We start from the raw sequence: 17,528 nt of genomic DNA, 5'->3' as shown, positions 1-17,528 counted from the left end.
CTATACTACCTCATAATATCATCACAGCGATACCACATTACTATACTACCTCATAATACCATCACAGAGATATCACATTACTTGACACCCCTTTGTTTGAGTGTCAATACTGTACTGTTAGGGTTGGCTCCGTTTTGATAGACAGGCCTCAGACTGTGATAAACCTGCAGCCATCAGCAGATGATATTGTCCACTGTCCAGAACTGAGTCAGACACATGAACACATACTGTATGAATATTTGCAGTGGTTAGGGACAACATATAATACACAGTCTGGCTTTGGCAGCTCAGATCAGTTTCTGTGCCACGGTTGTAGTGGGATTTTCACACAATGTCGGGCGGCCATTTTAGGCTAGTGGAGCCGGAGTGTTGTGGTTTCACCGTGGGAAAAAGAGGTGAGGAGCTGACCTTGGGTACGGCCAACGCTAGCTGTTCCCACAGAGCATGTGACGGCAAAAGGGAAGTGTGTCCTGGAGTCCCCTCTGAACTGGTTGTGTATATGCAGTATATGTGTGTGTGTGTGTGCAGTATGTCTGTGCACAGTATGTGTGTGTGTGTACTTCCATTGTATCTTCCCCTTAATCTGACAATGGTGGAACATTGACACAACAATCTTGAAAACAGATGGGGGGTCAAAGTTCAGACTTTGTACTTCAGTTGAGTACAAGTATCTTCAGTTCAATTCCATTCACTAGAAGAATGGAGACCACTTAAGCATAACAACATCTCTTCAGCAGCTCTATGAATGGGGATGTACTTCAGAGCAGAAGTTATTCTGTGGCGGTGACAAATGTGCTTTCATGGGATAACTAGCCAATTCCCATCACACAGGACAGCATAACACGGCTAAAGTGTTCTAAGGTGAAAGTATGTGTTGCTTTTTCAGAATCACATACTTTTTTACTGCTCTTTTGCACTATCCTGTCTTTGCACCATGTCCAATGTTGTCTCCATGTTATAACCATGACCGAAAACAAATTCCTAGCATGTTGAAAAACTACCTGCCAATAAACATTTCTGATTCTGAATATAAAACTCAACCTCCCTATGTCATCTGCGTTTCTTTCCTTCCTGTTGTTAACAGTTAAATGTACATGACGTCATGACTGACCAACGTGTTCCCTCATCTAATCATTTTTGCACTATCCCGTCTTTGCACCATGTCCAATGTTGTCTCCATGTTATAACCATGACCGAAAACAAATTCCTAGTATGTTGAAAAACTACCTGCCAATAAACATTTCTGATTCTGAATATAAAACTCAACCTCCCTATGTCATCTGCGTTTCTTTCCTTCCTGCTGTTAACAGTTAAATGTACATGACTTCATGACTGACCAACGTGTTCCCTCATCTAATCAGAATCTATCTGTTTGGAGTGACGGCAACAGTTGTGCTTCAGATTCCTGTAAATGCAACGATACATGTCCCCATCTGACGGAAGACCTTTGTTGTTGCTCCTCTTTTAAAGCCATAATAATAATATTATTAATAATAATAATAATAACAAGTACTGTACACATGTAAACATGTTGTCCCCCACCCATTATGCATGTTCCCTTGTGGTATCAAGCAGCCTGCTTCTCATAAGGTGTTTTTATATAGAGATCCCACTATATTGTCCTATAGAAGACCCCTCAATTTTCTGCCTTTGTTTGTTCATAATGAACCAAAGAAAGACAGCATAATGTGTGATTTTATACAGCATGCCAGCAATCTGGAATCGAGAGGCATGACCCTTGGACGCAACATTTACTAGTTGTTAAACAAGTCCATGCACCTGTATGGTCAAAAGTCGTACTGTATAATGAATGTTGAAATACAGACATATCTAGCGCTACTAATGTCACATCATGTGTATCAATGATTGACCAAAGTAAGCTCTCTACAAACCATGGTATAGTGAATAAGAGTACAATAGCGTCTCCATCTAGTGGGCAAACAAGTCCATGCACCTGTATGGTCTAAAGCCCTATAATTAATGTTGAAATACAGACATATCTAGCTCTACTAAACACCTCAAGCTCTACTCTCTGCGGATGTAGAAAGTACATGGTTTCCCGAGTAAACTTGTTTGAGACTATACTGAGACACCAAGCATAGTTTTTGATGTATAAATCTAAATTTACTTGTCAATGGAAAAATGCATTGGAAAGGCATGGGTTCTGGTACGATTATCAGGTTCTGGTACACACACACACACACACACACACACACACACACACTCACTCACTCACTCACTCACTCACTCACTCACTCACTCACTCACTCAGCCACTCACTCACTCAGCCACTCACTCACTCACTCACTCACTCACTCACTCACTCACTCACTCACTCACTGATACCGGCCAACCTAAAGTCCCCCCCCCCCTTCGGCTGTCGCCAGGTGGGGGACAATAAGGGCTGGGTATTGAAATTCGATACCTTTGTGGTATCGACCGAAACACTGCTAGGTATCGAGGTATCGAAAGATCTTAAAACATTCGATCCCCGTTTTCGATACTCTTTTATAATTATTAAACAAAAAAAATGTCTTTCTTTAATTTTTATCTGTCTCTCATCATCCTAACCCTACCTGTTCTAAAATCTAACGTGGCCACTGACTGGCTGAGGTAGGAATAAAAAATTGTATGTGTCCGCTTGCGCCGCAGTCCACACTTGTTCAGATGTGAGAAATGGCGAATCGGCGGTCTAAGGTCTGGCTCCATTTCACAAAAGCGACAGACACTGGTAGTGTTAGGTGCAATGTGTGTGACAAGGTCATTTGTACCAAGACAGGAAATACCTCTAACTTAAGGAAGCATCTAATCGTCCACAACATTAATTTGCGACAAGAGAGCTGTACCATGTTTGACTGTATGAAACCGACACAGCCCACTTCCACAAAATAGGACGAGATCATGGATGCTAGTTGCCACCACCACCAGTGCCCGCTTCTCCGACACAATCTATGTCGTCGGTGGAGAATGCGTCAGTGACAGTGACTGATGAAGATTTCGGAGAAGCAGCTTCTATGTCTTCTTCAGGTAACATCATTGGGAGTGTACGCTAATTAGCTAACATTAGTGCTGCTAAGTTAGCCTCATGCTCCCGCGCAAGCTTTAGTTTGCTTGCTAGCTAGCTAGCTAAACGCTGCATCAAAGCTAGCTAGCTAACATTTTAGGGCCACTTAATATTGCAGCAACGCAGTAGCTAAACATTATATTTATGAAACGTTGATTTCATGTCTTAATTTGCCTGCTGCCAAATCCCCTCGTGTTGTGGTTAGAGCAGCACAGGTCACACCCTTCACATTGGCCGGGAGATCAAAAATGACCAAACAGAAAAAAGAGCAGTTACACAGGGCTGTAACTAATTTCATTGTTAAAGGGCTGCAGCCCTTTTCTACTGTGGAGGCTCCATCCTTCAGGTAAGCTTCAGCTGCACAGCCTGCACAATTAACTGTACAACTTGTTTGCATAATATCGCTGTGTGCTAGAAAGTGCTGGAGTGTTAGAAATGCATTTTACAAATCAAATTCATTGCTATAGTATAGTTATTATTTAGTAGTCTTGTTTTGTTTTTCCCTCATATTGTAGAGAGATGATAGGCGCCATAGACCCCAAATATCAACCCCCCAGCAGAGAGACACATTCTAATACCCTTATACCAGAGGCAGAGTTGGAAGAGGTGAGGGATGTGGCTTTGACCTGCCGGTATCTAGGTATCGAAAAAGGTATCGTTTTGGTATCGGTATCGAACTCAAGGTATCGAAAAAGGTATCGTATCGAAAAATGTTGAACGATACCCAGCCCTAGGGACAATAATAATAATGTCATCCAGCTGCGTTTGAACCCAGGTCACCAACGCGTCTAACACTGCGCCAACCTACTAAACCTGAGCCCTGGTGGTGAATCTCAGAACCCCCTAAGCTACAGCCCCGCCAGGCCAGGGGAGCAGCGTACCGATAGAAGTCTGACTCCAGCAGCGTGAGCTGCCGGGCGATCTCGATGGGGTGCAGGGTCATGAGGTCGAACTGGTCGGTCTGGCCCGGCTTGCTGAGGTGCCACTCGATGGGCGGCGGGGAGCTCTGGAAGGTGATGTTGTGGCTCGGCCCGTTGGCCTGCGCCTGCTTCTTACGCTGGACGATCTTGGTGATGGACTCCACCCACTTCTTCATGGCCTTGCCTGGGGGGAGGGAGAAGAGGTCATGATGGCTTTGGCAGAACTTCATACTTATGTTTTCAAATGAATAAATCAGTTAATTTCAGGTAGTAAACACTAGAAGCTTCAGTGTGGGATTTTACACGCATGGAGGTCAAATCCCAGACTGATGCATGTGCGCCGACTCACAAGTTGCAAGTATCGATTACAGATTGTGTTCTCAAATGCACAAAATGATCAGTTGCCAGTTGCAACTGTCATGAAAGGGACACAATTGGGAATATTCATTATGTATTCTCACAATTGGGAATATTCACTACTCTCATGTGAAATCGATGTACATCAGCGGAAGCATTGAGATTGTTTCAAAGTAAGAAATCCCGTACCTCGCACCAGCGAGATGAACTCCTCCAGACGCTTCAGCAGGTGGGCATCCCTCTCAAAGTCGTAGAAGTGGTGCTCCACCCAGTGGCGACATACATTCAGTACTCTGAGGAAACAGCCAGTATCAGATACACACTAGTTACAAACCAGACCCCTGTAGAGGTTAAACCCCATGCTGCGAGAGCTTCAGAGCGAACGTTGTCACTCAGCAGAATACACTATTTTCACAAGGATTATTCAGGGTGTAATAATGTAGGATTATTATGAGTGTAATAATGTAGGATTATTATGAGTGTAATAATGTAGGATTATTCTAGATGTAATAATGTAGGATGACTTCCGGTGGTGATGTAGGCAAGCAGACGCGCATGGAATTGCTCCCAAACGAAATTAAGAAATTTGTTCAGTTAACTCACTGTATCCACCTTTAAGTTATTTAATTTATGTTTTAACACGGTTGTTAGCCGAAAAGTGAGTGAACTATGCCGAAAAATCCGAAACCGAAGGCGGGTGGCGTCTCAGGGAACTCCAGGTGCTAGCATGGCTGCCACCGCGGAGCCTGTCTCGGCCTCCTTACTGGTTGCTGAACTCAACAAGCTAAGAGCTAGCCTATCTGCTGAACTCACAACAGCCCTGTCGCCTATTCAGACCCCACTGGATGCAATTCGCATTACTGCAGACAACCAGGGCCGTACTCTGACAACCATCGAAAACTGCCTCTCCGACCATTGTGACAGAATTACGGCGCTGGAGTCTAAGGTCGCTAACATGGTGACGGAGAATACTCAACTCCGGGCCAAAGTGGACGACATGGAGAACCGCTCCCGCCGGCAAAATATTCACATTGTGGGGGTGCCTGAGAATGCTGGGCCAGTAACAGCCAAGTCTGTGTCCGAGCTTTTGTTGGAGGTGACGGGGACTGGTGTGTTTGAGAAACCGTCGGAGCTGGACCGAGCGCATAGGTCTCTGCACCCACAACCAGGAGCAGACGACCGCCCTAGAGTGATCATAGCCCGGTTCCATCGATTCCAAGACAAAGAGAGAGTGATGCAATGGGGGAGAGAGAAGGGACAGGTTCTCTACCATGGTCGGAAAATATTACTCTTTAACGACCTGAGTCCTACTCTGGCGAAGAAGCGAGCCGCATTTAACTCAGTGAAATCATCTCTTCACAAGAAAGTTGTCAAGTTCAGCATGCAACATCCAGCTATTCTGCGTGTGGTCTACGAGGGCAAGACGTTCAGCTTTGACACCCCAGCCAAGGCATCATCATGCAGAGATCTCGGGGGTCGGACTGACTGAAAGCTGACCACTGAACCAGAATGAGCCTGCAGCAGTCCACTCGGCTAATCGGTATGGATATGGGCGAGTGAAGTAGGTTACGTTTGCTAGTATTAGCCTACTCTATAACGTGAACTGCATTGATATCCTATTTTTTTATATTTTTTGCATATAGTTCTTTATTTTATACTTCTTCTTCTGTACGTTTTTTAGCTCTCTGTAGCTCCTTCATACTTTGAGCTACAGAAACCATTCAACTATCAAAATGTTCAGCTTGTAAAGGACACAATGGGACATATTTCAGAATTTTAATACTTTTTATACTTTTTAAAATATTTAGCTTTTTCAACTTTTTTTTTGAATGGAAGTCAATTGAGGAGTTTTGAAACCTTCTTCCGCCTTCAACTCCTTCATACTTTGAGGTACAGAAATCATTAAACTATCAAAATGTTCAGCTCTTTAAGGTCATTATGAAGCATATTTCAGATTTTAATAACTTTCACACTTTTAAAAATATTCAGCTTTTTTCAACTTTTTATTTATTTATTTTTTTACAATGAACGTCAATGGGCAGACCTTGAAATCCTCTTCAGCTTTGATACCTATCTCCTCCATTTTTTGTGCTAGAAACCTCTTTCAAAGTTTAAAATGTTCCGGACGTTTAGCTGAGTAAAACACTTATTCAGATCTTAAAAATTTCTTATAGTTTTTATATAATTTAAGTTTGTTTTGGACCTTTTTTAACATTGAACATGTGTGGAATGTTCAGTTTTTAGAGTGTGGCAGCCTGTTTTTTTTAAAACATCTACACGTTTTGTAAACTGCTGTCACTCCTACAGTTTTAACAGCTCATACACATATTATACATTAAAACGTTCACACAACTGTGCTGATTCGTACAATGTAAGTATCTAAGCCGTGTGACACAGTTTTCGCTGTATGACGATTTGTTCGGCAACTGTGCTCTCCATTGAAACGTATGGGCCCACTCTCTAACTTTTGAGCTGCTCATTTTGCATATTTACCCTTTTTCTAACTCGTCGCCATGCCTACAGTTTTTAACCTACACGGACAATTATACATACCGATGTTCTGCAAGTTCTCAGGATTCCTCTGATGTCAATAGCTAAGCCGTAGCCTTTATACTTTTTGAGAGAGAGCTGTCTGAAGCCGACATGCCTTTCCATTGGAGTGAATGAGAGGATGTTCACAGTGTCAGTTGAGATTTGAATTTGGGGACACGCGCAGGCTCTCTGTACAGGCACCCTTTTATGACTACTGTGGTAGCATTCATATTCCTTCCTTCCATCCTTCCTTCCTTCTTTCCTTCCATCCATTGTCCTTCTTTCCTTCCTTCATTCCTTCCTTCCTTCCTTCCTTCCTTCCTTCCTTCCTTCCTTCCTTCCTTCCTTCCTTATATTCAAAGAGATATTTAGAATGACACTTTTTCAGGCTGCAAACTCATATTAATATATTTTCTCCTCTTTCAGCTATTGAACTCAATAAAACTATGATTTATGATGAGTGGTCTAATCTATTTTTGAGTGTAGTACTAGTAGTAATTATAACAAACACATACTGCTTAAACTGCTACTGCTTCTAACCTCAACTTCCATACAACACCTCCACAGCTACTGCTCGGCCCTGGAGTGGGCTATAGACACATGGTCTCCAATGAGGGGTGCATGGGGATGGCCTGGCAATCACTGACCTGCCCCCCACAACCTCTGACCTGAGGGGGCGGAGTCTCGCCACCACGCCACTGTCCCCACATCTCAGCCCCTGAGTGAGCTACAGACACACGGCCTTCACTGTTGGGTGCATGAAGATTGCCCGGATGTCAGTGCACTGCCCCCGACCTGCTCTGACCGGAGGGGGCGGAGTCTCGTCATCACGCCACTATCCACGCCACCGACCTCACAACACAGCCTCTGAGGTGGCTATAGACACACGGCCTTCACTGGTGAAGGCAGTAGGGTAGCCCGGCGTGGCCTACACTGTTCACGACTGGCTCTGACCCAAGGGGGCGGAGTCTCGCCACCACGCCACTATCCACGCCACAGACACCACAACTAAGACCCTGAGTGAGCTACAGACACACGGTCTTCACTGGTGGGTGCATGGAGATTGCCCGGATGTCAGTGCACTGCCCCCGACTGGCTCTGACCCCAGGGGGCGGAGTCTCGCCACCACGCCACTAACACGCCACGGACCTCACAACACAGCTTCTGAGGTGGCTAGAGACACACGGTCTTCACTGGTGAAGGCAGGTAGGTAGCCCGGGGTGGCCTACACTGTCCATGACCGGCTCTGACCCGAGGGGGCGGAGTCTTGCCACCACGCCACGGAGACACCACAACTCAGCCCTTGAGTGGGCTAGAGACACATGGTCTTCACAGGTGGGGGCAGGTGGGAGGCCCAGAGGGGCGTACACTGTCCAAGACTGGCTCTGACCCAAGGGGGCGGAGTCTCGCCATCACGCCACTAACACGCCACGGACCTCACAAAACATCCTCTGAGGCAGCTAGAGACACACGGTCTTCACTGGGGAAGGCAGGTGGGTAACCCGGTGCGGCCTACACTGTTCACTACCGGCTCTGACCCAAGGGGGCGGAGTCTCGCCACCACGCCAATACCACGCCACGGACCTCACAACATAGCCTCTGAGGTGGCTAGAGACACACAGTCTTCACTGGTGAAGGCAGGTGGGTAGCCCTGCGCGGCCTTTACTGTCCATGGGGGCGGAGTCTCGCCACCACGCCACTGACACCACAACTCAGCCCTTGAGTGGGCTAGAGACACATGGTCTTCATAGGTTGGTGCATGGAGATTGCCAAGAGGTCACTGTACTGTCCCTGAAGGGTTGTGACCCAAGGAGGCGGAGTCTCGACACCACGCCACTATCCACGCCACAGACCCCACAACTCAGCCCCTGAGTGAGCTAGAGACACACGGTCTTCACCAGTGGGTGGAAGGAGACTGCCCAGAGGTGAATGCACTCTCCCCGACCAGCTCTGACCCAAGGGGGAGGAGTATACACCACACCACTATCCATGCCATGAACCACAGAACTCAGGCCATGTGGGCTAGAGACACATGGTCTTCATCATCTGGTGCATAGAGATTGCCCACAGGTCACTGTAATGTCCCCGACAGGCTTTCAAGCTTTTAAGCTATACATTTCATCATGTATTCCATCAGCTTTGACAGTATTACTCTATTGCTCATCTTTCAAGCTAAAGGCTCAGTTCAAGGCTTAAACTACTCAGGTTGAAAAGTTTAAAAGTATTTCAGTTCTTAGCCTCTTTAGGTAATGCAGTTCCAATTCTACCAGTTTCACATTTCAGCTAAGCTTCCAGGTTTTCCAGCCTACAAGCTTTTTAGCAATATATTCCATCATTTATTCCATGTTCCAGCTTTGACAGTATTACAGTTTATCTTCCAGCTTTTGTAGCAATGTATTTAAGTTTTTAGCTTCTTTAGGCAATGCAATTCAGCTTCCAATTCTGCTAGTTTCACATTTCAGCTTCCAGGTTTTTCAGCTTCCAATCTTTTTAGCAATACATTCCATCATTACAGTTTAACAGTTTATCTTCCAGCTTTTGTAGCAATGTATTTGAGTTCTTAGCCTCTTTATGTTATGCACTTCAGCTTCCAATTCTGCCAGTTTCACAGTTCAGCTAAGCTTCAAGGTTTTTCAGCTTCCAGGCTTTTCAGCTTCAAGGATTTTCAGCTGTTCAGGTGTGATGCATTTGACATTTCAGATTTTTCACATTCATGCATTTTCAGCAATGCTTGTGCTATTCCGTTCAGCTGCTCAGCATTCACACGCATTTTCTGCAGGAAATGCAATTCTATATTTTCTAGCTTGCAGCATTCACACTATTGTTATCCAGTTCTTTTTTTTTTTACTTCTTCTTCCATATGTTTTTTGTCTCTCTGTAGCTCCTTCATACTTTGAGCCACTTAAACCATTCAAGTATCAAAATGTTCAGCTTGTTAAGGACATGCGCGGAATCCTTTCATATTTTTTATGCCTTTTATACTTTTTAAAATATTCAACTTTTTCAACAATTTTTTTTTTGAATGGAAGTCTATGGGGGAGTTTTGAAACCTTCTTCAGCCTTCAACTCCTTCATACTTTGAGCTACAGAAACCATTCAACTATCAAAATGTTCAGCTTGTTAATGTCTTTATGGGAAATCTTTCAGATTTTTTATATCTTTAATACTTTTCACAATATTCAGCTTTTCTCAAAATCATTTTACAATGGAAGTCTATGGCAGACCTTGAAACCCCTTGTCAGCTTTGAAACCTATCTCCTCCTTCATTTTTTGTGCTAGAAACCTCCTTCAAAGTTTAAAATATTCAGGACCCTTAGCTGAGTAAACTTTCTATTCAGATTTTTGAAATTCCTTATAGTTTTTATGTAATTGAAGTTTGTTTTGGACCTTTTTTAACATTGAAGTGGATGTGTGGAATGTTCAGTATTTAGAGTGTGGCAGCATGTGTTTTTAAAACATCTACACGTTTTGTAAACTGCTGTCGCACCTACAGTTTTAACAGCTCATACACATATTATACATCAAAACGTTCACACAACTGTGCTGATTCGTACAATGTAAGTATCTAAGCCGTGTGACTTATAGTTTTAGCTGTATGACGATTTGTTCGGCAACTGCGCTCTCCATTGAAACGTATGGGCCCACACTCTGACTTTTGAGCTGCTCATTTTGCAATTTTACCCTTTTTCTAACTCGTCGCCATGCCTACAGTTTTTAAGCTACACGGACATATCATAGCCTAAAATGTTCAGCATTTTCTCAGGATTCCTACGGTGTCAATATCTAGGCTGTGACCTTTATACTTTTTGAGAGAGAGCTATCTGAAGCCAACATGCCTTTCCATTGAAGTGAATGAGAGGATGCTCACAGTGTCAGTTGGGATTTGAATTTGGGGACACGCGCAGGCTCTCTGTACAGGCAACCTTTTATGACTACTGTGGTAGCATTCATATTCCTGCCTTCCATCCTTCCATCCTTCCTTCCCTCCCTCCTTCCTTCCCTGCTTCCTTCATTCCTTCCTTCCTTCCTTCCTACCTTCCTTATATTCAAAAAAATATTCAGAATGACACTCTTTTTCAGGCTGTAAACTCATATTAATACCTTTTCTACTCTTTCAGCTATTGCACTCAATAAAACTATGAGTTATGATGAGTGGTTAAATCAATTTTCAGTGTAGTACTACAGTAGCTGTACTTATAACAAACACACTGCTTCTCACTGCAACTGCTTCTCACTTCAACTTCCATACAAAATCTCCACTGCTACTGCTCGGCCACGGAGTGGGCTATAGACACACGGTCTCCAATGAGGGGTGCATGGGAATGGCCTTGCGGTCACTGACCTGCTCCTGACTGGCTCTAACCCGAGGGGATGGAGTCTCGCCATCACGCCATTATCCACGCCACGATCCCCACATCTCAGCCCGGGTTGGCTAAAGACACAGTTTTCACAGTTGCGTGCATGTGGGTGGCCTGGAGCATGTGGGTGGCCCGGAGAGCAGTACACTGTCCTCGACCGGCTCTGACCCAAGGGGGCGGAGTCTCGCCACCACGCCACTACCACGCCTCGGACCTCACAACACAGCCTCTGAGGTGGCTAGAGACACACGGTCTTCACTGGTGAAGGCAGGAGGGTAGCCCGGTGCGGACTACACTGTCCACAACCGGCTCTGACCCGAGGGGGCGGAGTCTCGCCACCACGCCACTATCCACGCCACAGACACCACAACTAAGACCCTGAGTGACACACGGTCTTCACTGGTGGGTGCAAGGAGATTGCCCGGACGTCACTGCACTGCCCGTGACCTGCTCTGACCCGAGGGGGCGGAGTCTCACCATCACGCCACTACCACGCCACGGACCTCACAACACAGCCTCTGAGGTGGCTAGAGATACACGATCTTCACTGGTGAAGGCAGGTGGGTAACCCGGTGCGGCCTACACGGTCCACGACCGGCTCTGACCCGAGGGGGCAGAGTCTCGCCACCACGCCACTATCCACACCACAGACCCCACAACTCAGCCCCTGAGTGAGCTACAGACACACGGTCTTCACTGTTGGGTGCATGGAGATTGCCCGGATATCATTGCACTGCCCCCGACCGGCTCTGAACCGAAGGGGGCGGAGTCTCACCACCATGCCACTACCACGCCACGGACCTCACAACACAGCCTCTGAGGTGGCTAGAGACACACGGTTTTCAATGTTGAAGGCAGGTGGGTTGCCCGGTGCGGCCTACACTGTCCATGACTGGCTCTGACCCGAGGGGGCGGAGTCTTGCCACCATGCCACTATCCACGCCCAGACACCACAACTAAGACCCTGAATGATCTACAGCAGGGGTGCCCAACCCGTCGATCGCGGTCTACCGGTAGACCGTGGACTGATACCAAGTCGATCGCGAGCTGTTTAGGAAAAAAAGTGTTTTCCTTTTATATAAATCTTTCTTTAAATGTGTATCATTCCTGCCGTGTACCCCGTCACTTCAACACATAAAAAACAACAACTCTAGGCACGTTTTATAGACATAGCCTACGTTAACGTGAATCTGTTGTCTGGGCGCGTGTGAAAGTTCAGTCAAGGTCAACATTAGCTAGCTGACGAAGCGCCTAGTAACGTCAACATGGCAGAGAGCAAAAGAGCAAAAACCTACAATTTTCACCCTGAATGGGAGGAGGATTATTTTTTTGTTTATTCACACTCGAAGCCAGTTTGTCTCATCTGCAATGCAAGCGTTGCATTAGCAAAGAAGGGCAATCTGGAGCGACATTTCAAGACGGTACACGGGCGCTATGAGAAGGATTACCCTGCGAAGACGGCTCTACGCTCCACAAAAGTTCGTGAATTGAAGGCACAGCTAGCAGCCCAGCAGTCAATCTTCACCAAACCCAAGGCCCAGGGTAAAGCCGCAACTATAGCTTCCTATCGTGTCAGTCACGTTCTTGCCAGACACAAGAAGTCGTTCAAGGACGGCGAAATTGTGAAAGAAGCGTTTCTTGAGGCTGCGGATAGCCTTTTCAACGACTTCAAGAATAAAACGGAGATCGTGAAGGCCATTAAGGACGTACAGCTGTCCCGGAGTACTACTACAAGGCGATGTGAGGGAATGGCTGTCGATGTCGAGGAGCAACTCACGAAGGATATTGATGCATGTGAGTGCTTTTCTCTACAATTCGATGAGTCAACTGATATGGTGGATGTAGCACAGTTGTGTGTGTTTATCCGAATGGTTTTTGGAGACATGAGCGCCAAGGAAGAGCTACTCACCATTTTGCCATTGAAAGGGCACACCAGAGGCGAAGATATTTTCAATGCTTTCATGGAATTTGTTAATGAAAGAAAATTGCCCCTCTTCAAGCTCATCTCAATCACAACTGATGGCGCTCCAGCCATGGTAGGCCGCACCAGTGGGTTCATTGCACTGTGCAAAGCAAGTGAATCTTTCCCGGATATCCTGAATTATCATTGTATAATTCACCAGCAAGCGTTGTGCGGGAAGATTTTAAATATGAAAGAAGTGATGGATGTTGCAATGAAGATTGTGTGTTCCGTTCGGGCCAGGAGTCTGCAGAGAAGACTATTCCGTGCGCACTTGGAGGAGAACGATGCCGAGCACACAGACCTGCTGCTGCACACGGATGTAAGGTGGCTAAGCAGAGGTAAATTTTTGTCCAGATTCACTGAGCTGTTGCCTGAAATCAAGGATTTCCTGAAACTTTCAAAACATGTGGAGTACCATGCAAAGCTCGAGGACCACCAGTGGCTTTTAGATTTATCTTTCCTCACCGATCTCACTGGCGAGCTCAATGAACTTAATTTAGAGCTGCAGGGTAAGGATAAAGACGTGATCAACATGATGAGTTCAGTGAACACGTTTAAAAGCAAGCTACAGCTGATATCAAGGAGGCTGCAGCGTGGTGACCTGTGCAACTTTCCTGTCATGCAGGCAGAACTACACCGTCAGGGTAAAGACGTCACCCAGCTTGACAGTGCACGTTATGAGAAGCAAGTTCAGAACATTTTGTCAGAGTTTGAGAAGCGTTTTACTGACTTTGCATCCATCGAGCCTGTTGCCAGCTATATGTGTTACCCATTTGGTGCAAGTATTGATGTGGGTGACATTGCCTCCAAAGTCGTATCAGTGTTCAAGATGGACCTTAACCCTAGCTCTGCTGTTGAGGACGAGATTCTGACATTGCAAAATGACATTGAGATCAAAGCCAGGGCTACATCAGCAAAACCTGATGAGCGTGGAGTGTTCTGGAACCTACTGGTGGAAGAAAAGTATCCCCACCTCAGAAGATGTGCCTTGAACCTAACAGCACTTTTTGGATCAACCTATTTGTGCGAGTCTGCTTTCTCTCACATGAAAATCATCAAGTCCAAGTACAGATCCACAATGACTGATGAGCACCTTGCAGCCTGCCTACGCCTAGCAACCAGCTCCTACTGCCCTGACTACGAGAAACTAGCTGCCTCCTCCCAGTGCCAGGTCTCCCACTAAGGTACAGAAATGCATTTATTTCCTATTTTCAAAGTTAGAGATCTAGCCTACCTATTTTGTATCTGGTTTGCTTCTCTGTTTGTTGGGTGCATATTGCATACAGGCCAGTAAGGGCTATGGCTCCCTACTGTGTGTGTGTGTGTGTGTGTGTGTGTGTGTGTGTGTGTGTGTGTGTGTGTGTGTGTGTGTGAGTGTGTGAGAGAGAGAGTGTGAGAGAGAGAGATAAAGGGGGAGGGTTTGTGATGGTCTCCAAGTGGCTGTGACAAAGAGAAAAAAAGTATGTTGTGAGTTTACTATGCAGACTGGGAACTGTGTGTCTGTGTTGTATGCGCGTGTGTGTGTTTGCGATGTTGAAACTGGACTGGTAGATCTCGACAGGCTGGCTTCTTGAAGAGTAGATCTTGGTTCAAAAAAGGTTGGGCACCCCTGATCTACAGACACACGGTCTTCACTGGTGGATGCATGTACATGGCTCGGATGTCATTGCACTGCCCCCGACCTGCTCTGACCGTAGGGGGCGGAGTCTCGCCATCACGCCACTAACACGCCACAGACCTCACAACACAGCCTCTGAGGTGGCTAGAGACACACGGTCTTCACTGGTGAAGGCAGGTGGGTAGCCCGGCATGGCCCACAGTGTCCACGACTGGCTCTGACTCGAGGGGGCGGAGTCTCGCCACCACGCCACGGACACCACAACTCAGCCCTTGAGTGGGCTAGACACATGATCTTCACGGGTGGGTGCATGGTGATTGCCAAGAGGTCACTGTACTGTCCCCGATGGGTTGTGACCCAAGGGGGCGGAGTCTTTCCACCACGCCACTATCCACGCCATGGACCACATAACTCAGCCCATGTGGGCTAGAGACACACGGTCTTCACCATCTGGTGCATAGATATTGCCCAGAGATCACTGTACTGTCCCCGACAGGCTTCCAAGGGTTTAAGCTATACATTCCATCATTTATTCCATCTTTCAGCTTTGACAGTATTACTCTATTGCTCATCTTTCAAGCTAAAGGCTCAGTTCAAGGCTTAAACTACTCAGGTTGAAAAGTTTAAAAGTATTTAAGTTCTTAGCTTCTTTAGGTAATGCAGTTCCAATTCTGCCAGTTTCACATTTCAGCTAAGCTTCCAGGTTTTCAAGCCTACAAGCTTTTTAGCAATATATTCCATCATTTATTCCATGTTCCAGCTTTGACAGTATTACAGTTTATCTTCCAGCTTTTGTAGCAATGTATTTAAGTTTTTAGCTTCTTTAGGCAATGCAATTCAGCTTCCAATTCTGCCAGTTTCACAGTTCAGCTTAGCTTCAAGGTTTTTCAGCTTCCAGGCTTTTCAGCTTTCAGGATTTTCAGCTTCCAGGATTTTCAAACATTCAGGTGTGATGCATTTGACATTTCAGATTTTTCACATTCATGCATTTTTAGCAATGCTTTTGTTATTCAGTTCAGCTGCTCAGCATTCACACGCATTTTCTGCAGGAAATGCAATTTTCTAGTTAGTGTGAATGCTGCAAGCATTCACACTATTGTTATCCAGTTCTTTATTAGTGTGAATTCTGCAAGCATTCACACTATTGTTATCCAGTTCGTTATTAGGGCCCGAGCACTGGCGGTGCGAGGCCCTATTGAAACTCGAAGGATTATTAGGGCCCGAGCACTGGCGGTGCGAGGCCCTATTGTATTTCGAAGGATTATTAGGGCCCGAGCACTGGCCGTGCGAGGCCCTATTGTATTTCGAAGGATTATTAGGGCCCGAGCACTGGCGGTGCGAGGCCCTATTGAAATTCGAAAGATTATTAGGGCCCGAGCACTGGCGGTGCGAGGCCCTATTGAAACTCGAAGGATTATTATTAGGGCCCGAGCACTGGCTGTGCGAGGCCCTATTGAAACTCGAAGGATTATTATTATTCTTCTCCTTCTCCTTCTCCTTCTCCTTCTCCTTTACTCCAAACAAATGCCTTTTAGGCGGCCTGAACATCGATGAAAACGGATGAAACTTTGCAGATACGTCAGTCCCGGTGAAAAATTTGATAATTCATGGGTGACGGAAATAGGCGTGGCATAACGGCTCAAGAGCGCCCCCTGGAAAATCTAAAATGGCGAGCCCCACCTTTCAGTTTGATGTAGGCGAATGAAATTCGGAGGGCATATGTAGTTCATCGAGACGCACTAAAATGTCTCTTGGAGCTATACCCAACATGCAACAGTAAGGCCGCCATTTTGCTTTTAATGTGCCATTTTGTCCTTGTTTTGACCATTTCCATGCCTCGTACTTCGACGAACTCCTCCTACAGATTTCATCCGATCAACTTCATATCGGGTCAGCTTCATCTTAAGGCCTTTGTGATCAAAAGTTATCAAAAAAATTGAGTTTTCACCAAACACCCTTGCCGTGGCGCCCCGCCAAAGTTTGACATTTCGCCATAAAACACGAAGTCCTCATAACTCCTCCATACATTATCCAATTTGTCCGATATATCTCACGCTTCATGACGGTTCTGTCCTGAACACATCTATGTGTCAGTATTGCATCATACTTATAGCGCCACCTATTGGTGAAACAGGAAGTCCCCATAACTCCTCCATACATTATCGGATTTGTCCGATATATCTCACCCTTCATGAGGGTTCTGTCCTGAACACATCTATGTGTCAGTATTGCGTCATACTTATAGCGCCACCTATTGGTGAAACAGGAAGTCCTCATAACTCCTACATACATTATCCAATTCGTCCGATATATCTCACGCTTCATGACGGTTCTGTCCTGAACACATCTATGTGTCAGTATTGCGTCATACTTATAGCGCCACCTATTGGTGAAACAGTACGTCCTCATAACTCCTCCATACATTATCCGATTTGTCCGATATGTCTCACGCTTCATGACGGTTCTGTCCTGAACACATCTATGTGTCAGTATTGCGTCATACTTATAGCGCCACCTATTGGTGAAACAGGAAGTCCTCATAACTCCTCCATACATTATCCGATTTGTCCGATTTATCTCACGCTTCATGACGGTTCTGTCCTGAACACATCTATGTGTCAGTATTGCGTCATACTTATAGCGCCACCTATTGGTGAAACAGGAAGTCCTCATAACTCCTACATATGTTATCCGATTTACTCCAAATTGCTCATGC

The 17,528-nt window shown here is 45.7% G+C and overlaps 1 protein-coding gene across 2 annotated transcripts in view; it reads right to left on the bottom strand.

Moving 5' to 3' along the window:
• Positions 1 to 17,528, bottom strand: part of sos1 (son of sevenless homolog 1) — a 402,156-nt gene that overhangs the window by 22,676 nt on the left and 361,952 nt on the right. For both annotated transcript variants that reach the window (XM_084440905.1, XM_084440906.1), the window contains 2 exons: positions 4,531 to 4,634; positions 3,946 to 4,168 (listed from right to left, as the gene is read on the bottom strand). In XM_084440905.1, coding sequence (XP_084297031.1) covers positions 3,946 to 4,168; positions 4,531 to 4,634 — 327 coding nt within the window. The remainder of the gene's footprint in view (positions 1 to 3,945; positions 4,169 to 4,530; positions 4,635 to 17,528) is intronic.

This window comes from Borostomias antarcticus (genome assembly GCF_949987555.1).
Source record: "Borostomias antarcticus genome assembly, chromosome: 7".
NCBI lineage: Eukaryota > Metazoa > Chordata > Actinopteri > Stomiiformes > Stomiidae > Borostomias > Borostomias antarcticus.
Note: the sequence above shows the minus strand (reverse complement) of the source record. Positions and strands in the feature narration are given on the sequence as shown.